At 56.0% G+C, this 23,219-nt stretch overlaps 2 protein-coding genes across 1 annotated transcript; one reads left to right on the forward strand and one right to left on the reverse strand.

Annotated features, from left to right (window-relative positions):
- The window catches only part of EMSY (EMSY transcriptional repressor, BRCA2 interacting), a 546,562-nt gene that overhangs the window by 343,977 nt on the left and 179,366 nt on the right, over positions 1-23,219 (reverse strand).
- On the forward strand, positions 5,807-19,671 carry LRRC32 (leucine rich repeat containing 32). The gene is made up of 3 exons (XM_036258245.1): positions 5,807-5,836; positions 12,212-12,302; positions 17,644-19,671. The coding sequence occupies exons 2-3, from the start codon at positions 12,216-12,218 to the stop codon at positions 19,534-19,536; spliced, it is 1,980 nt and encodes a 659-aa protein (XP_036114138.1). The 5' UTR covers positions 5,807-5,836; positions 12,212-12,215; the 3' UTR covers positions 19,537-19,671.

Consider the following 23,219-nt stretch of genomic DNA (forward strand, 5'->3'; position numbering starts at 1 on the left):
AGCCTCGATTTCCCCGAAGGCCAGTATCTGACATCTTCTAGGAAGGCCCCATGGTCAGGAGGAGGAAGGCAATGTGAGAGGGCATTGGGTCACAGTGGCCTGTGCTAAAGAGACAGTCCCAGTGAGAGCTGGGTGTGCCCGGGCCTCTGCCCCCTCATCCATCCTCAGTGGGCCCCACCTGTCCCCTGAGGAATGGGAACGCTGCCAGCTCTCACGGTCACTGAAAGGCAGTCACAGCAGGTCCCCTCCCCACACCCCCCGAGCACAGCCAGGGGAAGCTTCACAAACCACTTTACTCCTCTCCTTGAACTAAACCAGCATGAAGAACATAGAGCTGCTGCCAAAAACATGCAAACAATCACCCGGCCAGGACTCACAAGCCTGGCCACTGACCGGGCGAGTGTCATGGCGGGTGGGCACTGGACACAAGAAGCTGACTCTTCAAGCAGCCCTAGTCATCCATCCTTGCTCCACTGTACAGAGACAGGGTTCAGAGAGGTGAGACCACCGACTCAAAGTCACACAGCAGTGGACAGTCCAGTAAGGATGGGGCCCAGGCAGGTCTCTCTGAAACCTGGGCTGCTCATCTCACTGGCCCTGCCCTCCTCGGGCTCCTCACCCCACCCCAGAGGGAGGAAAACACAACCCCAGGCAGTCTGTCCTAACACCCCTGGGGATTCAGATCCTCTCCAAAGTTTGAGAGGACCTGGGCTAGAACCCCGAGGAGCTGGCTGTGTGAACCGGGAGCACCTCCTGTGAGGTAAGTGAGAGAAAGTGGCGTGGGGGAGGGGATTCTCTGACACTTCAAAGGGTGACCATTATTTGTGGGGATCACCTGGGTACACCTGAGTCTGTTTCTGGGCGCTCTGCCAACCCTTGGGGCTTTGACCACCCAGATGAAGACAAGAGCCCACAGCTTGCTGGGCACTCAGCATAGCAAAGAAGTTGGGAAGGGACTTTCAGGGAACCCCCAGAGGCAAGGTACCCCCACCCCGGATGCCCTATCAGCCATTCCTCCCAAGGAGCCTGGGCCCACCTCTGCTCTGAGACCACTGAGCCAGCAGTGACAGAGTCCCCCCAACTCATCCCCTCTCAGTCACTGCCTCCCATCACTGGGTGCCCCATCTGCCCACAGGTCCCTTCAGTTACACTAACTTCCACGTGGGGAAGACATCAAGGATCATACCGACCCAACCCCTCCTGCATTCAGGGTTCCACAGTGCCGTCATCTCAACACCCCTTGAAGTGGCCGAATAACTGCCCAGTTTTGCAGATGAGAAACTGGGACTGCCAGGGGAAATGACTTGTCCACGGCCGCCCAGCTGCCTCGTGGGACCTTCCTCGAATCAGTGCTGCCTGCAGAGGCACTCGGTGTCTGCTGCCGTCTCCTCCTGGGCTGGGCTCTGTAGCTGTGCCGTTAGCGTGAAGATGACACTTTGTGACATCACAGGCCTAACCAAATCCCACACCAACTACCCTGAATCATCAAGGGTACATCTGGTTTAACCTTCAAATGGTTAAAACGGAGAAAAAGGTGTGTGGCTTGAAGGGACAGAGCCTCGGGTTCCCAGCAGCCCCGGCGCTGCAGAGAGCTGTGGTTTCATGGTCAGTGACACAGAACAGTCAAGCTGTGGAAGAGCTTCTGATCCTGCCCTGCCTGCTTCAGCCAGTCTCGAATGTTCTCCCCTAACATCCCCTCTCTTCCTTGGGGCCCCTGGGAGCCTATGGGAGCCTCCAGGCTCCTCAGCTTCAGTTCTCACTGACCAGAGAGAGCCGGAAGCCTCTGGTGTGGCAGCTGGGGTACACCGGGCCTCACCAGCACCTGCTTCTCGTTCATTGGTCGCCCCGGGTGCCCGGGTGAGGGGGTGACTTGTATCCACAGTGAGAACTGAAAACCAGCCAAGCCAGTTGCTGGCCATGCACAGGGGCCTTGGAGTCTGAGGACGTGGATGGGAGTGGCTGCTGTGTGGCTGTGGACAGGTCACAGAATCCCTCCGAGCCTCGGTCCCTCTTCTATAAAAGACAGGAGATAATTCAAGTCAAGTACCTGGCACCGGGCCCAGTCCTGTAAACCCTCATTGATCCCGTTTAACCCTTCAGCCACTCTTGGTGGGAAACCTTTTTTCTGCCAAGGGCCTCTTGGATATGTATAATAACATCATTTGCAGGCCATACAAAATTATCAACTTAAAAATGAGCCTGCTATATTTGGTCAGGCTAATTTGGTGAGGCGTGTGATGTTAGCTGGTACTAATTTCAAGGGGACTTATATGGCCCGCGGGCCGGACGTTCCCCACCCCTGGGACGCACCACCTGTCTGTCCCCTTATAAGTGTTTGTTTCCCAAGCACCCAGTGTTGGCTTCTGGCCCACAAACTCCCTACAGCTGATGCCCAGAAACATTAGCTCTTCTTTCCTCCTGTCCCTCCAGGAGGAGGCCCATAGCTGGTGTGGTCTGAGCCCAGTTTCCCTAGGGAGCAAGGGAGGGTGGGCAGAAGAACCGGGAACCCAGGGTTCTGCTCCGAAAGGCAGGGCCCCAATGGGGGCTGATGAGGGAACTTCCTGACTCCCGGGGGCCCACAGAAATACTGGGCAGGGGCAAGAAGTGAGGACAGACACCTCTGTGTACTGAGATCTAAACTGGGAGTCTGGAGACCTAGGTTCAATCCTGGTTCCAAAGCTGTGTGACTTGGGCCAGTTACCTAACTTCTCTGAGCCTCAGTTTCTTAGTAATTGATGATAAAGACACCCAACTGGAAGGCTGTCTATATCTTGATTTGCCACATGAAATGAAGGACTAATAGGTATTCAGCAACAAATAGTAGAAACTAAATTAGGGGTCCAGGGTGCCTCAGTCCTCACTACAGTTCTATAGTTCAAGGTCACACAGGATATGCACATCATTGCCTTTCTGGGACCCTTCAGTTTCATTCTAGCCTGAGGTGAAACCCTCCCAGGGAACCTTGAGCCTGACTTGGTGACTGAAAGGGTTTTCTCACCTCATGGTGATACTCCTAGGGACACAGGAAGAGATGTGTTTCCTGACTGACAGATGCATGCAAGACTGGTAGCATATGCACAAAAATACCCACACAGGGAGGACTGAGCTGCCCACTCACGGGCTGCCCAAGAGAACTCTCCATTCCAGAGGTGTGTGAGCAGGAGCGAAGTAAGCAACATTGGATGGAAAGTTGGCCTTGGTGGCGTTGAAAGAAAGCTACCTTTCACATGATGGCCAGGCAAATCCCACTCTGCTCAGTTCCAGCTTCTCTTCCTCTTCTGATCAAGCTCAGACTCCCAAAGTTGGCCTTCGAGGCTTCAATCATCCCATGTCCTCCTCTGCCCCCCATCTGGACTGGGACCTCCCCGAGGGTAACTCCTGAACATTTTTATTCACCAGTTCTCTGGGACCCACCAAGGAAGGGGTCATGAGCAAGGACCATGAGCCAGGCCCTCAACGAGCTACTTGACACACGTTGTTACGTTTGATCTTCACAGCAAGCCAGGATGTCAGGTGCTATTATTAGTGTCACTTTGCAGATCAGCAAACTGAAGTCAGAAAGGTCAAGCAACCTGCCAAAAGTCACACAGCAACGTGACTGCTGAAGAAGTGAAGAGATGAAGGAAGGAGTGCTGAGCATGTGGAGTTCCCTGCTTTTAGCACCCTGGTCCCACGGGGCCTCTGCACCAGGTGGGCACACTTGGTTGCCCATCTGTGTCTAACTCTTAGGGAGCCCCATCTGGGCAGTGAGTGAGGTGGAACCCCATGAACTAACTAACCACAACCACAGCCTTTGGGGGTATGTAGGGAGGCTGGCCACTGCCCCCAGCCTGCCATGGCCCCAGCCCTGCCCTGCTCCAGCCCAGCACGTGCTGCTTGCAGTGTTCAGGAAAGGGTGGGGCAGTGCTCAGCTGCTGGGGGGGATCAGGTCAGGTGGGAGAGCTGGGAGCTGACTGAACCCAACAGCCACGTCCTGCCCATGCTGGAGGGCTGCTGGCAATCACTTGCGAGACACTGGCCTCTTGCACAAGGATCTGGAAAGAGAAGCCTGAAGGTTTAGCAGAGTATCACCCATCATCACCAAAGACAGCGAGAAGTTACCTAACACCCATTCAGTGCAGGCCCTGGGCTGGGTCCACTGCACTGAGTTCTGGCTCCAACCTGGAGAAGAAGCTACTATCTTCCCCACTTTACACACAGGAAAACTGAGGTTCCATTTGAGCAGGTGAGCACTAGAGCCCACAAGGGAGGTGAGATGACCAGCTGGGACCTCCATGGGCATAGTTCTGAGGTCTCAAGTGGCTGGGAGGGAAGGTGGAGGTCTGGACACTCTGCCCTCACCCTGCAACCTTCCCTGCCCGTGTCTTCATTGCAGTTTAGGCCCCTCCGTAGGAAAGCTTTCCTTGATTTCTGAGGCGAGCTTAGGCCCTGGGCCACCCACTGTCATGGCTTGTCTTCTCTGGGCTCTCCCATCTGCCAGCCCCCCCAACAGAGAGCCAGTGGGAGAAAGGAGAGGCAGCAGCCGGCTAGCTGGCATTCAGGGAACCCAGCTCTAAGCCCAGCTGTAACTTTGGGTGGTCACTTTCCCATCTGTAAAATGGGGCACCCTGTGCCACTCTATCAGAGAAGAGAAACACTGTGGAAGAGGAATTCCTGTCTACCATGGGAACCAGGACCCCGAGGAAAGCCCTGAACCTCCTCTCTGAAACACCCCCACCCTTCAGTCCACACCCAGCAGGGCACCACTGTACCTGTGAATTGGTAGGCTCAAGACGTCTAGAGGAGGGGGTGGCTTGGGGGAAGATTTGCCTCAATCTCTGATGTAAGAGACAGTAATAGCACCATGCTACTTGGCACAGCACTTTAAGACAGCCGAGGAAAACGGTGCCTGGAAAGGGGAGCTCAGATTGGCCTAGATTTTGTTTTGTGGACAAATTGGGCTCAAATCCCTGTCTCTTATAGGCTGTATGACTTTGGATATGCCATTTAATCTTTCTGAGACTCAGATTCCCCAAATATAAATAGGGATCTTACCCATAGCAGACCACTAGTTTAATGTATATTCGCCGACTCCATCCCTAACCTCAGTTTCTCAATCTGAAGACGGTACCGTTTCACAGGGCTGCTTACAGGTCAGTGACACGTCTGGATCCTAGAGAACGTCCACAGGGGAAGCGACTTGCGTGGACAGTCCAGAGGAGACTGCCGCGGAGTGGGGAATCCCCTCGGTGGCAGACCCAGGGCCAGCGAAGGGTCATTTCCTTCCGCCTTCAAACCCGCGGTCACTTCTCCTGTTTGCCGCCCTCCGGCCCCGGCCTCAGTGCAGCGGCGCCGGCAGCGGGACATCGGGACCAGGCCGGATTTCCTCCGCGGACCTGCGGCTCCTGCGGCCACCGCCCCTGCGCACCCCGCGGGGCCACGGACGGCGCACGTGCGGCGCCCGGCCGGGCTTCCCTCCCACCGGGCTTCCTCCGGACCCTCTCCCTCCGCCCTTTCATCCCGCCCCCACAGCCCGCGCCGGCCCAGCCGGGGTTTCAGCGCGAAGAAGATGCTTCACTCCCTCGTGGGTTCCGGATAAACAAAATCTCGCTGGGGAGCTCGGGCGGGCGCTAGGACCCCGCGGCCGGGCCGCGGGGGGCGTGGTGGGGCGGGAGAGGTATTTAAACTGGATCCCGAGCCGCCCCCTCGTGGGTCGGGCTCCCGTGGGGCAGTGGAGCGGCCGTGTGCCTGCTCGGGCCGTGACCCCGGGGTCTGGCGCGGGGTGGGACCCGGGGGCAGGTTTGCGCAAAATGTGCCGGGGCTGCGCGGGAGAGGAGCGGCGGCCGCGTTGAGCCAGGTAGGAGCCGCCCAGCGGGCGAGGCTGGCCGGCCTCCAGGGAACCTGCTGCCCCGCGCCCCGCGCCCCTCGGGCGGAGGGCGTGGAGCAGGGCTGGGCCAGTCCATCAGGACGCCGATCCCCACCCTCAAACCCGCTCCCGCCGTTGTCCCCGACCTCGTGCGTGGAGCCAGGGTTGACCCTCCCTCGACCCCAGAGGTCTTGCTGTCTCAACGGATAGTTTCCCCGGGGGACAAGACCTGCGGTCCCGTTTGACAGATGGGAAAACAAGGGCAGAAAGGCCAGCACTTGACGGGAACCTACAGCTAGTCGAGGGCAGACCAGGATTTGAATCCAGGTCTCCTACCATCTTCTAACCAGGGCCGGGCATGAGGACGAGGCATGAGGGTTCCCATCCCATAGCACCCCAGATAGCCTACCTAGGAGGGGTGGGAGTCGTGGGGGGGGCACTCACCTCTCTCCTTCATGAGTGGTAAGATGTGAGGGACCCCCACCCCCACTCTGAGCTGCCCGAAATTCCCTCATCACAGCCACATTCCTTTGGGTTAAGGTCTAATTCCTCCCTGGGATGCTCATGTCTGCCCTTAGTGAATCACCGCTGGGTAGGGGCATCCACAGCAGCTCTTCCAGGACCCCACTCTGCCAGTGATCCCAGCTAATGGGAGGGTGGGGAGTACCCACGGTCCAGCACTGTGACCTGTCAACTTGGGGATGTTGGGGTATTGGAGGGGCTGTCATTAGAGGGGCTTAGAGAGGGAGATCTTGGTCTGGTGCAGTGGAAACATTTGCGTTGGAGGCAGACAGACTGGATTCTTATCCTGACTCTATTAACTGACTCTGTGACCTTGGGTAAGTCACCTCTCTGAGCCTCGTTTTCCCCATGAGCAAACTGAGGGCAGTTCTAAAGGGGCCATGCAGCTCAGCCCCTGCTGGAGAAAACAGCATTTGGGTCATGTAGACCTGGACTAAATCTGAAAGTACTTATAAGCTGGGTAACTGTGGGGTAGCTCATTTCATCTTTCTGAGCCTGGAAATTATAGTAACTACTTTATTGGTTTGTTGTGAGAATTAAGTGAGATAATATAGGTCAGGTACTTAGAAGAGAGTCTAACATCCTTAAATAGTAAGGATGGGCCTATTTATGATTAGTAGGCATTGCCCCACCTTATCCCCCCCTGCCCCCCCCCCCACGCACACACGCACAGATATTCTTTGACACTTCTCTTCCCAGCCAGAGTCCTACACTATCCCTTGCCTGGGCCTCTAGTTTGCAGGCCTGAGGTCTCTGTTCTGGGCATCCATGTCCAGGGCCCCTTCACAGGCATTCTCAGCTCGATCATCACAGTGGTGGGGTAGCAAGCGGTGGAACAGGAACCAGGCTTGCCCTACCGATGAGGTACTGAGGCACTGAAGGTTTAAGGGACTTGCCCCAGGGAACAGGCTGGGGAGCAGTAGAGTCAGATTTAGTCCAGGTCTACATGACCCAAATGCTGTTTTCTCCAGCAGGGGCTGAGCTGCATGGCCCCTTTAGAACTGCCGTCAGGTCCTGGCCGGTTTGGCTCAGCGGTTAGAGCATCCGCCTGAGGTCCGGAGAGGCCCGGGTTCGGTTTCTGCTAAGGGCATGTACCTCGGTTGCAGTTTGTCCCCAGCCCTGGTTGGTCGTGCGGGTGGCAGCCACTTGATGTGTCCCTTTCACATCGATGTTTCCCTCTCTCTCTCTTCCTCTCTCTCCCTCCCACTCTGTCTGTACAAAAAATGGAAAAATGTCCTCGGATGAGGATTTAAAAAAAAAAAAAAAAAAGCCCTGGCTGGTTTGGCTCAGCGGTTGGAGCGTCGGCCTGCGGTACAGAGAGACCCGGGTTCGGTTCCCGCTAGGGGCACGTACCTCGGTTGCAGTTTGTCCCCGGCCCTGGTTGGTCGTGCGGGTGGCAGCCACTCGATGTGTCCCTTCACATCGATGTTTCTCTCTCTCTCTTCCTCTCTCTCCCTCCCGCTCTATCTGAACAACAACAAAAAAAAAGAACTGCCGTCAGTTTGCTCATGGGGAAAACGAGGCTCAGAGAGGTGACTTACCCAAGGTCACAGAGTCAGTTAATAGAGTCAGGATAAGAATCCAGTCTGTCTGCCTCCAACACAAATGTTTCCACTGCACCAGACCAAGATCTCCCAATCTAAGCCTCTCTAATGACAGCCCCTCTAGTACCCCAACATCCCCAAGTTGAACCTGGGTCTAAGTGACCCCAGTCCTCCCTCTTGAGAGTGAATTGCCCTCAAGTTCTACACTTTGTTTTGGGCACTGCTGATGGATGCCCACAGCTGAGGGCCCCCCTTCTGTCAGATGCCAGGCCAGAGCTCCATTGGTGCAGGGATGGTCCCTGATGGATGCTCTGGTGCCCACCTTGGGGGTAGGGTGGGATTTGGCAGGCAGAGGAGAGGAAAATGAGGGCCCCTTTGGGCAGCAATGCCTTCTGGTTCTGAACTAAGCCAGGCCCTTCCTTGACCTCACTTCACACTTACCCCTCAGCCCATTTCAGTAGAGTTTCTATCCCTCACTCTGCCATTTGTTCAATAGATATATGGTGAGCACCACTTAATAGACCTCGTTCTCATGGAGTAAAAAATTAATTATCAGGAAATGATCAATGTAATTAAAACAATAAAACATGTGAGGGTCTAGGGAAGAGCATTCCAAGAGGAGGGAGCAGCAGGGCAAAGGCCCTGAGGCAGGAATGCACTTGCTGTGTTTGAGGAATTGCGAATGCTAGAATTTGGTGAAGGGAGGCAAATGGTAGAGTGAGTCAGAGAGGAGAGGTGTAAAGCCTGAATTACTGGAGGTTTTTAAGCATGATCTGACTTACGATCTAATGATCTCTCTCTGGCTGCTATGTGTAAGTCAGACTGAAAGGGGTGGGGGTAGAAGCAGGGTATCGCTGTGGCAGAGGCCCAGGGTCATGGTGGTGCCTCTGTCTGTGGCAATGATGGAGGAGGGGGGTGGGCAGATCTGGAGGTTGTTGCTCAGGGAGAATCCACTGACAGGGAGAAGGAGTGTGGCAGGGAGGTGAAGGGAGACTCAAGAGCAACTGCTCTCGCCAATGTCACGGAGACTCCTCATGTAATTCTCAGTACCTTCCCCAGCCTGCCCAGTGGTGTGAGATGGGTCCCAGAGAAGAGTGAGCCCCCACTGCCCTGGGGGCACTTCCCATAGCAGTTGGGGGGGGGGGGCGGGGATAAATCACAGAGTGTTCAGTGCTGTGCTCCCTGGAAGCTCAGGGGCTGTGGGAACCTGGAGGAGGAGCCAATCCATAGCTCAGACTTGGGGGACCAGAGAAGGCTCCTTGGAGGAGGTGACATCGAAGCTAAGACCCAAAGGATGAGGAGTTATTCAGCACAAGAGAGGGGAGAAAGCGAAGGTTTGGAGCAGTGACAGGGGCTCTGAGAACTGGAGGAAACAGGAGGCTTCCAGAACCCAGAGTGGGAGAGGGACAGTGAGAAATGACGTTGGAGGGAAGAGCTGGCCAGGCACGGCACAGTCCCCAAGGGCCTCGAAGGCCCCACAGAGGGGTTTCCACTCAATTCTGCATAAACCCGCTTTGAGACAGGTGGAGACGTTCTGCTTTTTAAACAGCAGAACAAAATTTCCTATAAAATCCTGACCTGTGATGAAGGTGAGAAGAGAGAGCATTGTGGGGGCCAAGGCCCATGGCCTAGGAAACCCAGGAAACAGGGTTTAAAAGACCACAGTTGAACAATTAAAGACCTCAGAGTGGCCACCTTCATTTAAAATTCACTATAAGGCCCTGGCCGGTTTGGCTCAGCAGTTAGAGCATCCGCCTCTGGTCCAGAGAGACCCGGGTTCAGTTGCCACTAAGGGCACATACCTCGGTTGCAGTTTGTCCCCAGCCCTGGTTGGTTGTATGGGTGGCAACCACTCAGTGTGTCCCTTTCACGTCGATGTTTCTCTCTTTCTCTCTCTTCCTCTCTCTCCCACTCTATCTGAACAAAAAAATGGAAAAATGTCCTTGGGTGAGAATTAAAAAAAAAAAATCATTATAAGTATGCTAATGAGTTCCCGTAATAAAGACCCAGCCCTGAAAGGTCCTATAAATGCCTCTTCTTCTAAAACACCCTCAGAGTCACAACTCAGCACTCATTTACTGGGCACCTATGGGAGACCTTACAGTGTAGAGCAGCGGTTCTCAACCTGTGGGTCGCGACCCCTTTGGGGGTTGAACGACCCTCTCACAGGGGTCGCCTAAGACCATCGGAAAACACGTTTCCGATGGTCTTAGGAACTGAGACACCGCTCCTCCATCCGTCTCCACGTGGGTCTGCCCACGTGCAGATACGCCCACATGCAGATTCGCCCACATACAACATGAGGAACTGTATTAAAGAGTTGTGGGCCCTGGCCGGTTTGGCTCAGGGGTTAGAGCGTCGGCCTGCGGTCCGGAGAGACCCGTGTTCGGTTCCCACTAAGGGCATATACTTCGGTTGCAGTTTGTCCCCGGCCCTGGTTGGTCGTGTGGGTGGCAGCCACTCCATATGTCCCTTTCACGTTGATGTTTCTCTCTCTCTCTCTCTTCCTCTCTCCCCCTCCCACTCTATCTGTACAAAGAAAATGTCCTCGGGTGAGGATTAAACAAAAAACAAAAAAAAAGAGTTGCGGCATTAGGAAAGTTGAGAACCACTGCTGGAGATGTTAAGAGCACAGACCTAGGAGCCAGACTTGCTAGCTATGAGACCTTGAATGTATTGCTTAACTTCTCTGAGCCTCGGTTTTCCTGTCTGTAAAGTGGGAATGCTAATTATGGAGCTAAGTCATTGCATTATTATGAGGATTAAATGAGTTAATACACGTGAAGTGTGGAGAAGAGTGCCTGGTGCATGATAAGGGCTTCCTAAGTGGCACTCTCATGGAATATATCTCACTGATTTTTACCAAAACTTGGGGAAGTCGGCATTAACCCCAGAAAAGGACACTGAGGCTCAGAGAGATGAAGCGATCTGCACAACGTCACACAGCAGGTTAGTGGAGGAGTCAGAGGGAACAGTCAGATATGGGTGACTCTGAGTCCAGTGCACTTGGAGGGTTTTATGTATCCCTCCTTCTTAATGTATTACGGTCACTTCTGTGCATTTATTTGTGTCCCCAGTTCTCAGCACACAGCTAGATATGAGGAGGCATTTAGTAAGTGTGAATGAATGAACGAATGAACAAATGAACAAACGAATGAACGAATGAATGAATGAATGAATGAATGAATGAATGAATTGACAGATTGATCTATGTATTCCTAGCACTTGACCCAGGTCTTCAGTGAGTGAGCTCCTAGCAGCACGGAGATTCCACCTGCTGAGGGCCTCTATGCTCCCCCTCAACCTAACCCTGGCTGCTCCTAGAGAGAAGGGCAGGGCTAGCAGGCTTGCGTGTCCCCCTGCCCTGGCACTGCTGGTGGCTTCAGTGAAAGTAAAGGGCCTGCAGCCTGCCCTGGGGAAGTTCGCAGCCACAGCGCTGGGGGCAGGGCAGGCCTCCCGGTGGGGCTTCCTGTCCAGGCTCCAGGCCCAGCTTTCAAACAATGGCAGGGGCTCGAGAATCGGAAAATCAAAAGAAAAAGGGCAAAATAAAAGTCCAGGGGTGGGGGTGGGTGGGTGAGGCATTCCATTTGGGGTCTGAGGACCTAGAATGGGGTGACCTGCTTGTGGCCTGTGTAGAAATGGAGTCAGAGGCCCAGCTCCCCATCTCACCTCACCCTAGCCCTGAGGTTGGCCCAGGCAGCCCTCAGGGTCCCTCTGCCTCCTGCTCACCCCCTCCAGACTGTCTTCCACCAGGTGGGGTCTTTGGAAACACAAATCTGATCATGTCACCCACTGCTTAAAAACTCTTGCTGGGGTGCCCTGGCCAGTTTGGCTCAGCTGTTAGAGTATCGGCCTGCGGACCAATGAGTCACTGGTTCGATTCCAGTGAAGGGATCGTACCTCAGTAGCGGTTCGTCCCGGGCCCTGGTTGGGGTTGTGTGGGAGGCAAGCAGTCGATGTGTCTCTCTCACATTGATGTTCCTCACCCTCTCTCTCTCTTCCTCCCTCTCCCTCCCACTCTATCTGAACAAAAATGGAAAAATATCCTCGGGTGAGGATTAAAAAACAAACCAAAGTCTTACTGGGGGAATGGCCTAGCTCCTTGGCTTGGCAGTGGAGCCCTTTGTGATGGTCTACAGTCCCTTCACAAGGCGTCCCATACACTGCACCTCGATTCCAGATAGAGCTGTGGTCTGGGGTTCCCTGAGGGCAGGCACAGACAGGATGGGAGGGTGCGGGCTGGCAGTGGGAGGGAGCCTGAGTTTTTACCGTATTCCCCTTTCCTCCGTGCCCTGTGCAGAGCCATGAGCCACCAGATCCTGCTGCTCCTGGCCGTGCTGACCCTGGGCCTGGCTACCTCCCAACACAGAGACAAGGTGCCTTGTAAGATGGTAAGAAGCCCTGCCCAGGCAGGGTTAGCTCCTCCCCCTCCCCCCTTCCGCAGCCCTAGTGTGTTCTACTGTCCCAGCCCCAGAGGCCAGGGGTTAGAGGAGTGAGAAGAGGAAAGGCTGTGCATTTAATACATTTAAACCTTGCATTTGATTGGTACCTGCTAGGTTGTTTAAATACCTGTCAGGTAAGTCCCATTATTTCCATTTTACAGAGTTGGAAGCTGAGGTTTACAGAGGTTAGGTGACTTGTCCAAGGTCATTCAACTAGGATCACTGGTGCCAATATTGGATTCTATGCCCCCTAGCTGGGCAATACAGAATTTGATGTGGGTCAGCTGGGAAGGGTTCTTCTGTATTGGGTCCTTCCTTGGGACAAATACCCTTTCCTAACTGGGCTCCTTGACTTGGGCTCATCCGCCACATCCCCTGTTAGAAGTCTCTCACTCATTACTGCCCAGGTCAAATGGTGCCTCCTTCAGGAAGCCGCTTTTGAGCCCTCCCAGGCTAACCTGGTTCTGTTCGCTCCCTTTTCTGGGCTTCCACAGCCCCAGGCTTTCCTCCATCTCAATACTGAGCACATGGTGTAGCTGACAGATGGGCCCAAGCCGGTCTTACTTGCCAGACCAAGAACTCTCAGCAGGAACCAGGTTTGATTCACTTTGTTCCCTTTTCCTGCCCGAGCCAGGGAGACTAGCCCTGAGGTTCCTGCCACCCTGTGGGGTACAGGGAAAAGGGCCCACTTAGGTCCATTTGTACAGCTGGGCCGTCGCTGGGGTCAAGGCAGGAGCATGAGCAGGGGAAGGGACAGGCCCTCTGGCAGCCCCACTCGGACCTGGGACTGGAAGCTTATGACATAGAATGGCAGCTGCCTCTGGAGGCTGGATGTGCCGGCAGCCAGGGCCCGGCAGCCCTTCCCTGGGTTCAGTGTCCTGCTGTTGTCTCCTTACTTCTTGCTCTTAGAGCCCTTCTGATATTCCCGGAACCCAGAATACCCGGCAGGGGCCTCGCGTGTCACCGAACGTGGCCCCACACTCGCCCTGGGGCAGAGGCTCAGCGAAGTGAAGGGGAACTGGGAGACCTGTTTGGGGACAAACGAGATCATAGGCAGGAAAGTGCCCTCTGGACGACCACAGGAGGAATTGTGACGATTTTCAAAATAGTTAAAAAAAAAAAAATTGCCACGTGCCGAGGGCTTTCTCGCCTCTTCTCCTGCCCAGATGCCCTTTTTCAGCCGAGGAAGGCGAGGCTGAGAGAAGAGAGGTGACCCACCAGGGTTGTACGATAGAAGGTACAGAGCAGTACTCGAACCCCACTCTCCAGAGCTCATGCTGTCGGCTGCCGGTGACTCTTACTAAGCCGTCTCCCTTCTCTGTGCGGGTGGCAAACTGGAGTTAGGTGGCAAGTCCTCTTCCCTCCTAAAAAAAAGAAAACAAGTTGGGCAGTGGCCTCCTGGCCGCCCAGAGACAGTGGATTGAGTGTTGTCACGGGAAGCTCCGAACTTGGCTAAGGGCTGCCTCCCCCAAGACTCTTCCCCAAGTCGGTCAGTCATGCTGGGCGCTCAGAGCTCAGGCAGTGGTGGGCACCCTGGAAATGGAGTGCTGACTGCTGCCCTGGCCTTCACGCTCCTTCCTGGACCGAACTGGGGGGCTGGGCAGCCCAGTGCAGCTCTGCCTGCCAGCCGGGGTCCTGGGCACCCGGGCAGAAAGTGAGACAGGCTCTGGGCTTGGCCAGCCTTGTGTGCTGATTCCGCTCTCAGGGGCTGGTGGCCCCGGGAGCCTTGAGTATCCAGAGGCGAAAGGGGCGTGGGCTTGCCTGTGGGATGACAGGCGATGCACAGGACCATGCCCCCTACACAGTAAATGCTGGAGGTGGTGGCTGGTGTTATTCACTGTGCTGACGGACTCAACCTGGGTGCTCAACCGGCTGAGGCCCAGTGGTCAGAACTTGGCGGCACCAATAGGACAAGAGACTCCCAGTGGTAGTTTTGAACCTCTGACTATCTGATTTGGGGCAGCCAGCCTCGGTGTCCCTAGAGCAGCGGTTCGCAACCCCTTTGGGGGTCAAATGACCCTTTCACAGCGGTCGCCTAAGACATAACAGTAGCAAAATTACAGTTATGAAGTAGCAACAAAAATAATTTTATGGTCGGGGGTCACCACAACATGAGGAACTGTGTTAAAGGGCCGCGGCGTTAGGAAGGCTGAGAACCACTGCCTCACAGGGTGCAGTGGGTAACTATGGCTTAGAAGACTGAATGGGGCAAGGGGTCTGTGCCTTCAGCACACGCCTGGCACACAGCTGGCGCGCCTCAGTTAGTGGCAGTCCTTCTGCTTGTACTCCTTCTGCTGTTCCTTCTTTAATCAGGGTGGTCCAGGAGCTGAGGACCGGATGAGGAGGCCATGCCTGGGGCCCAGCTGGCCAAGAGATTGTGGGAGAGGAAGGGGCAAGGAGCCAGGCAGGGCTGGCAATGAGGCCAGAGTAGGTTTCTGGTTTACATGGGTGCCCAACTTCAGGGGTGTCCCTGGGCCTCTGGGCAGGCTAGTTACTGCGCTGCATGGAGCAGGAGGAGGCACACGGACGCCTGGTGGAGGGCAGTCCATTCCTCCCCCTCCTCACCTTGGGGCTCTCGAGAGGAAGCTGGGCCAGGCAGGGAACCCCCAGGCTGGTGTTCCTGCCCCGCTGGCTTAGCCATGATCTGGTGCAGGCCACTGCCATCTTTAAGTACAGTCTCCCCATCTGGGAATTGGGTGGGCTGGACCCTTTTTGCTCTAGCAACCTTTGGCTTTAGTCTGAATATGTGGATCATCCCTTTTCTTTCCTTCTGGAAAGGTGATTAAAGTAATCCCTCAGACCTTACTAAGCCGATGATGTCTGTGACTCTCATTCATTTAAAAAAAGGTGTCGCCCTGGCTAGTTTGGCTCAGTGGTTGAAGCATCGGCCTGAGGACCAATGAGTCGCAGGTTTGATTCCGGTCAAGGGCACGTATCTCAGTTGCGGTTTGTCCCCGGCCCTGGTCAGATCGTGCGGGAGGCAACCAGTTGATGTGACTCTATCACATCGATGTTTCTCTCTCTCTCTCCCTCCCTCCCACTCTATCTGATAATAAGTAGAAAAATATCCTCAGGTGAGGAATAAAAAACAAACAAATAAAAAACATCTCAAGCACCTTCTGCGGGCCAGGTCCAAGGCATCCACATTAATCAAACCAGTCCCTGTTTGCCATGAGCTCACTGTCTAGCAGGTCCCCACATGGACTGCCACAACTCAGGGGCCAAAGCTGGGACAGAGGAAGCACAGAGACTGTGAGAACCCAGAGGAGGCCGCAGCCTAGGCAGCAGTCAGGGAAGGCTTCCTGGTAGAGGAGACCCTGGAGCTCAGCATGCAGAGTTCACCATGCAGATCTTGTTGGGAAAAGCACAACCAGCATAGGGAACAGCAAAGAGGAAGCCCAGAGTTGGGCCTGGGAGAGCACAATGGGCAGTGACCAGCTATGGTCACCATGGGCTGGGCTGGAGTGGGTGGGAGGAGAGGGGACAGTTTGTCAGGGGCCACAAACAGCCTTGAACCCTGCTGAGAGTCCTGAGGTTTGCCCTGGAGGGGTTTAAGCAGAGGGCAGCACTGTCAGAGTGGAATTTTTGAGCAGTTGCCAGGTGAATGGGTCAGAAGGGGTCAGTGAAGACAGAAGCTGGGGCAGGAGTGGGCCTGAGCTGAGTGGAGGCAGGAGTCAGACCAGCTGGGAAAGGCTGGGGCCTGTGCCAGAAAAGACAAGAGGAAGACTGCATTCACATGGAAAGGATTCTGGCCCCAGGAGGCTCATGGGATAGAAGGACAAAAGTGGGGCCTTTGGTTGTTAAAAGACCGGGGTTCCAAACTCTGCTGTGTTTCTTACCAACTAAGTGATCTCGAGGTCTCCACTCCCCTCTCTGGGCTTGGGTTTCTTAAAGAGCGGTGATCACATTGATGGGCAGGCTGTTGAGAAGATCCAGTGTGACCATGGGTCTGAAAATGCTGAACAAAAGCTAAAATGCTCAGTGGGTACTGGGGAAGGATGACGTACTTTCTGGATAAAAAGCCGGAGTGGTCATGTGACGATGGAGCTTACACAGCAAAATCACAGTGTTGTCATCAAAGAATGTGGTTTGGGACCCTGGCCATCTTTCCCCCTGCCCCTTAACCCTTACCCCATCTCCAGGGGCATCAGGACTGGGCCATGGGAAGTGAAGCCACTGATGGGGGTGAGTTGGGTGGCAGCGGCAGAAAGGAGGTCGCTCCTGGGGAGTGTCAGCAAGAAGCAGGATCTGGGACCCAGAGCTGTGCCCCATGGAATGAGGGCTTGAATGAGATCTGAGGGTGAGAAGCTAAAAATGGATAACAAGAGGGCAAATTGCATTTTTCCCTTTGGGAAACCATTCCCCCAAAGTGGGTTAACCTAGTCTAACACCAGCTGGGTCAATGTAACTACCTGGGCCCACAGAAGGAGCCCGGGGTGCGGAACCAGCAGGCCTGGATCCCAGTTTGGCTCTGCTCCTCACAGGCTCTGGGTCACTATCGGGTGGGGAAACTTCTTCCCGCCAAGGGCCGTTAGGGTATTTTAACATCATTCGTGGCCCATACAAAATTATCAACTTAGCCCTGGCCGGGGCTCAGTGGTTAGAGCATCGGCCTGCGGACCAAAGAGTCTCGGGTTCGATTCTAGCGAAGGGCACGTAACTCAGTTGCAATTTGTCCCCGGCCCTGGTTGGGGTCCTGTGGGTGGCAACCAGTTGATGTGTCTTTCTCACATCAATGTTTTTCTCTCTCTCTCTCCTTCGCACTCTGTCTGAAGATAAAATGTAAAATTATCCTCGGGTGAGGATTAAAAAAAAAAATTATCGACTTAAAATTAGCCTGCTACTTTTGGTCAGGCTAATTTGGTGAGGCATGTGATGTTAGCTGATATTGATTTGCAGGCTTTATATGGCTGGCAGGCCGGATGTTCCCCACCCCTGCCTGTGGCTGTTTCCTGTAAAATGGGATAATAATCAGTACAGGGTTTTTTGTTTGTTCATTTGTTCTTTTAACTTTCTATCACCTCTCTGTCTGTCCATCATGACTTCCTTGAGTCCCTTCCTGATGCCAGTGCTGGGTACCAGTGAAAGGGGCAGGGAGCAGGATGGGGGGGTCATCCAAACATGGGGTGATTAGGCTGGGATAGAGGAACGTTGAGCATCTTGGGAAGCCAGGGGAGAAGCCTAGTCAAGCCTGGCGGGAGCTCAAGTCATCCTTCCTAGAGGGGCATGTCGGATTCCAGCTCCTACTGCACCCACTAATGCCTGCTGCTCTCCCCTCTCGCCCTCCCAGGTGAGCAAGGAGGTCTTGTGCCAGTCCCTTGGCCTACTCCAGGTCCCCTCAGGGCTCCCGTGGGACATCGAGGCCCTCAACCTATCTGGAAACCAGCTTCAGAGCATCCTGGCCTCTCCCCTGGGCTTCTACACAGCACTGCGTCACCTGGACCTGAGCTCCAACGAGATCAGCTTCCTCCAGCCAGGTGTCTTCCAGGCCCTGTCCCACCTGGAGCACCTCAATCTGGCCCACAACCGCCTGGCGCTGAGCATTGGTGGTCTGGGCCCCCTGCTGCGCATGAAGTCCCTGGACCTGTCTGGGAACAGCCTGTACAGCGGCCTGGTAGAGCAGCTGCTAGGGGAGGCGCCAGCCCTGCGCACCCTCACGCTGGCAGAGAACAGCCTGACCCGCCTTGGCCGCCGGACCTTCTGGGGCACACCTGCGCTTGAGCAGCTGGACCTACATAGCAACGTACTGATGGACATCGAGGACGGCGCTTTCGAGGCTATGCCCCGCCTGACCCACCTCAACCTCTCCAGGAACTCCCTCACCTGCATCTCCGACTTCAGCCTCCAGCAGCTGCGGGTGCTGGACCTGAGCTGCAACAGTATTGAGGCCTTTCAGATGGCCCCGGAGCCCCAGGCCGGGTACCAGCTCACCTGGCTCGACCTGCGGGAGAACAAACTGCTCCACTTCCCTGACTTGGCCTCACTCCCGAGACTCATCTACCTGAACGTGTCCAACAACCTCATTCGTCTCCCTGCGGGGCCACCCCAGGGCGGCAAGGCCATCCATGCACCTTCTCAGGGCTGGTCAGCCTTGCCCCTCTTGAACCCCAGCCAGAATGCCAGCTCCCACCCCCTCTCCCAGCTTTTGAATCTGGATTTGAGCTACAATGAGATTGAGCTTGTCCCTGAGAGCTTTCTTGAGCAACTGACCTCCCTGCGCTTCCTGAACCTCAGCCGAAACTGCTTGCAGGCCTTTGAGGCTCGGAGTGCAGGCTCCCTGCCCTGCCTCGTGCTCCTGGACATCAGCCACAATGCGCTGGAGACACTGGAACTGGGCCCCAGAGCCCTGGGGTCTCTGCGGACACTGCTCCTACAGGACAACGCCCTGCGGGACCTGTCCCCATACACCTTTGCTGTCCTGGCTAGCTTGCAGAGGCTCAACCTGCAGGGGAACAGGGTCATACCCTGTGGGGGGCCAGGTGGGCCTGGACCCTCGGGCTGTGTGGACTTCTCTGGCATCTCCTCCCTCCGCATCCTAAACTTGGCAGACAATGAGCTGCAGACACTCTGGACAGGTGCCTTCCTCCACACACCACTTACCGAGCTGGACCTCTCTTCCAACCCTGGGTTGGATGTGGCCGCAGGGGCCTTGGCAGGCCTAGAGGCCTCCCTGGAGGTCCTGGCCCTGCAGGGCAATGGGCTGGAGGTGCTGCAGGTAGACTTGCCCTGCTTCAGCTGCCTCAAGCAGCTCAATCTCGCCGAGAACCGCCTGAGCCGCCTGCCGGCCTGGACGCAGGCCGTGTCTCTGGAGGTGCTGGACCTGAGGAACAACAGCTTCAGCCTGCTGCCGAGCAGTGCCATGGGTGGCCTGGAGGCCAGCCTCCGGCGCCTCTACCTGCAGGGCAATCCGCTCAGCTGCTGCGGCAACGGCTGGCTGGCGGCCCAGCTGCACCAGGGCCGTGTGGACGTGGATGCCACCCAGGACCTGATCTGCCGCTTCGGCCCCCAGGAGGAGGTGTTCCTTAGCCACGTGCGTCCTGAGGACTGTGAGAAGGGGGGACTCAAGAATGTCAACCTCATCATCATCCTCACCTTCGCACTTGTCTCTGCCATTGTCTTCATCATGCTGGCCACCTGTTGCTGTGTCCGCCAGCAGAAGTTCAACCAACAATACAAAGCCTAGAAAAGCCAGGCTGCAGAACAGCTCAGCCGGGAGACCCTTCCAGGACAGTGAGGGAGCCAGAGGCACAGAGAAGGGTGAGGTCTGACCCAAGGTCACACAGTGAGCCGGGGTCCTAGAACCCTGGTCACTAGATCCCAGCCCAGGGCTCCTTTGTCTGCATCCTGTGGCACCGGCAGGTCCCAGCCCCGGGCTCCTTTGCCTGCATCCTGTGGCATCGGCAGGTCCCAGCCCCGGGCTCCTTTGCCTGCATCCTGTGGCATCGGTAGGTCCCAGCCCAGGGCTCCTTTGCCTGCATCCTGTGGCATCGGTAGGTCCCAGCCCAGGGCTCCTTTGCCTGCATCCTGTGCCATCGGCAGGTCCCAGCCCAGGGCTCCTTTGCCTGCATCCTGTGGCATCGGTAGGTCCCAGCCCAGGGCTCCTTTGCCTGCATCCTGTGGCATCGGTAGGTGACGCACTTCCCAGGCCACACATGTGGTCCAGCTGTGGAAGCTGGAAGTTGAGCGGTATTGGGAGTGACAGAGAATGAGGATGACCCATCAGATCAACAAATCTTCACCAGACATCTGTTTTGTACTACTCCCTGCTCTGGGCACTGGGGACAAGGAGACACATCCCTGCCCTCCAGCATCTCCCAGTCTGGGCGGGGAGGGCATCACAGAGCTGTGCAGGGACCGCAGAGTGTGGAGCCCAGGGCTGCAAAGCTCAGCAACACAGGCGGAGTGCGGAGAGGCCTGGCCCGCAGGCCAGGCCGGAGGGAAAAGACCTAGGGGATTTGTCTGAGACCTTTCCAAGCAGACTGTTCGTCACATCTTCTGATAATGACTTTCAGCTTCTCGGGAACATGAAGAACTTGTAACTGGAGGAGAACTGGGGCCACATGAGAACGTCTCGGATCCAACACTGTTCGACAGGCTGTGGCGGCTCCAGCGGGTCCCAGTTAAGAGGCTGTCGCCTTGGGCTCTGGCCAGCGCTGGACCGTTTCCCCAGCTGGCACTCGCGTGTTGCACACACTGCCCCGAATACTGCCTTAGCCCCCACTTCCTGCTCCATCCCAGCCCCAGCTTTAGGTCTCTGGTTCTGTTTTGCACCAGGCTTGGCAGCTGTAACAAACCCAAGCCTGCATCTGCCTCGTTAAGACAACCCCCGGGGGTTGGTATTGTAACCCATTTTATAAAAGAGGTTCCAAGTCTCCCTCCAGGGTACCCCAGCTAAGAAATGCCATGACCGAGATTCAGACTCACAGCACCCTGACTCCAGGGACTGAGCTTTGCCACCACGGGGGCTACAGGCTGCCAGGTGGACAGGAAGTGCCCCGGTGTGGAACAGCCTGGAAGCATCCTGTGCTGTCCATCCCCACCGGCGCCTCTCCCTCCGCTCTCCCAGGCAGGCGGAGAGAAGACGGGCACCACAGGCCCTCTCCTCCTCCTCTGCCTCAGTTTCTCTCATTCCCTCCTTTGCAGACAGGTGTGGGGTTTTTCCTCTTCCTGCTCTTACATTCCCATTCTCCAATGAGCACAGCCTAGAGGGTGAGGCCACTGAGTCCCACCTTCCCCTTGTACAGATCAGGAAACTGAGGCTGAGAAAGAGAAAGGGACCAGCTCAGAGATGCACAAGTCAATGGCAGAGGCTGTGTGGATTCAGACTTCATTAGGAGTGTGGAGGGGGCCCTGGGGGTGGGACCCGAGTGGTCTTCTTCTCTCTCAGCAGTCACATCAAAGATAATGCTGCTCCAAATGCTCTTTTCAGTCCTTATCATGCAGGGATTTTACTGTCCTCCCACCGAATGGGTGAAAAAGCCATCTAGATGTAACCCCCTGTCCCTCGTACCCATGGAACCATGGGCTGTCTGGGAAGAAAGGAGGCCCTGGGACCAGCCCAGGGCCTTGTGCTGTTGTCCTCACCTCCCACCTGTGCTTGGCCGCAGTCTGGCTCAGGATGGCGGTGCTGGGTCAAGTGCGAGGTAATGAAAACTCCACTCTCTCTGCCCCATTTTACAGATGAGAAAACTGAGGCCCAGAGAGTGTCAAGGACTCAGGGAGTCGATGGCAGAGTCAGGGCTGGAACTTGGTGTCCTGGCCCCATCTTGAGCCCTGGGGGCCTGCGGGGCAGCTCAGGGGACCCAGTCCTGGTTGGAATCGTGACTACAGGTGCTCAGGGCACACGGATACTCTTTCTCAGGCTTAGGGGCAGGCGTGGCCCCTCCAGGCCTGATCTTTGAAAACACTACACAATGCTGCTCTCACCTCCCAGGAGCCAGGCATAGCCCAGGCCTTGGGACCAGCTCTCTGTATAAAGCACATGAATGTATTAAGAAAATAATTTTGGAGAAACCGCGCGGCCTGCCAGCCTCTTCCTTGCTTCGGGTAATCGGCGCCGTCGCACCCACTCAAACCTGCCCTCTACTCCCACTACGGTCTTGGAACCCTCAGAGCAAACGCCTGGGGAGGTGGCTGAGGACTTCTAGGTGGGAGATTGAGATTCGGGGTTGTCACCACCCTAGACTTTGGGGCCTCAGCCTCAATCACGTCCCTGACCCCCAGCCCACCACTGAGGAAATGGTGGCTTTCCGTGGTCACACTCTGGCCCGGTCCCTGCGCTCCCCCCTCTGCCCCTCCCTCGGGTCCTCATCCCCTGCCTCTCCTTTGCTCCCTCCCTTTCCTCTCTCCTCAGCCTTCCTCTCTGGTCACTTCCTCCTCCCAGCTTCAGCGGGGCTCAAGCCGTGCCCATCTTAAAAACAGCGAAGAGACCCTTAAGTCACTTCCCCTTCCTCCTCCTACTTCACAGGTAAACTTCTTGGTAAAGTAGCTTCGTCTCCTTTGCCCCTATTTTCAACCCACCTCAGCTGCCTTCAGCCCCCCAGAGCCCCAGACTGCCCTGGCTAAGCTCACCAAGAACGTCCTTTGCCAGGCTCAGTGCCCTTTCCAGTCTGTACCCCCTCGACCTCTCAGCTGCGGGCGCCTCACCCCTGGCCGCCCCATCACCCACGCCCTCCCTTTGGCACACTCCTCGGCATCTAGGACCCACACCCTGTTTTCACCTTCTTCTCACCCACTTCTTTGCTGACTCCCCTGCGCTCATCTGCCCTGAGCCCTCTGAATGGAGACTCCTGTCCCAGACCCTCCCCCCTCGGGGATGTCGCCGCCCTCACTGCGGTAACAACGCCATTGCTCTGATGCCCACTGCCCGTGTCCAGCCCCAGCCCCTTCTGAGCACTCAGCCCTGATGCCCTGATAGGCAGGAGCCTCCCCAGCTAGAGAACAAAGGTCTCCCAGCGGCTGGAGAATTGAGAGTAAGAAGCTGGGCTGCAGTTCAAGATTGACCTTGGAGGAGGAGCCGGGAGGATCCAGAAGAAGAGCACCCCTGGTTTCTGGAAGGGGTCGGAGGTTCAGGTGTGGGCTGTGGGGTCTGGGAGAGGGGCAGGCAAGGGGCTTTGGGACGGAGCCTAGAAAGCATGGAGTAGCTCCCCGCGCGTACTTTCCAGCCCTCTGTGCTTGTCCTCACGCAGCCGTGCGTCCCCTCCTCCGCTGCCCGACACCCAGATACTGCCCCCTTTGCAGGTGCCAACCGCCTCTCCCCCAAGTCCCAGCTTAATGATGCTCTACCCCCACTCCCCAAGCATCCTGGAGATTTCTCCAACCCAGCTTCTCTGGTCCTGACCTCTCACTTCCCAACGTCTGCTCCCA

Source organism: Molossus molossus, unplaced genomic scaffold, assembly GCF_014108415.1.
Source record: "Molossus molossus isolate mMolMol1 unplaced genomic scaffold, mMolMol1.p scaffold_m16_p_13, whole genome shotgun sequence".
Taxonomy (NCBI): domain Eukaryota; kingdom Metazoa; phylum Chordata; class Mammalia; order Chiroptera; family Molossidae; genus Molossus; species Molossus molossus.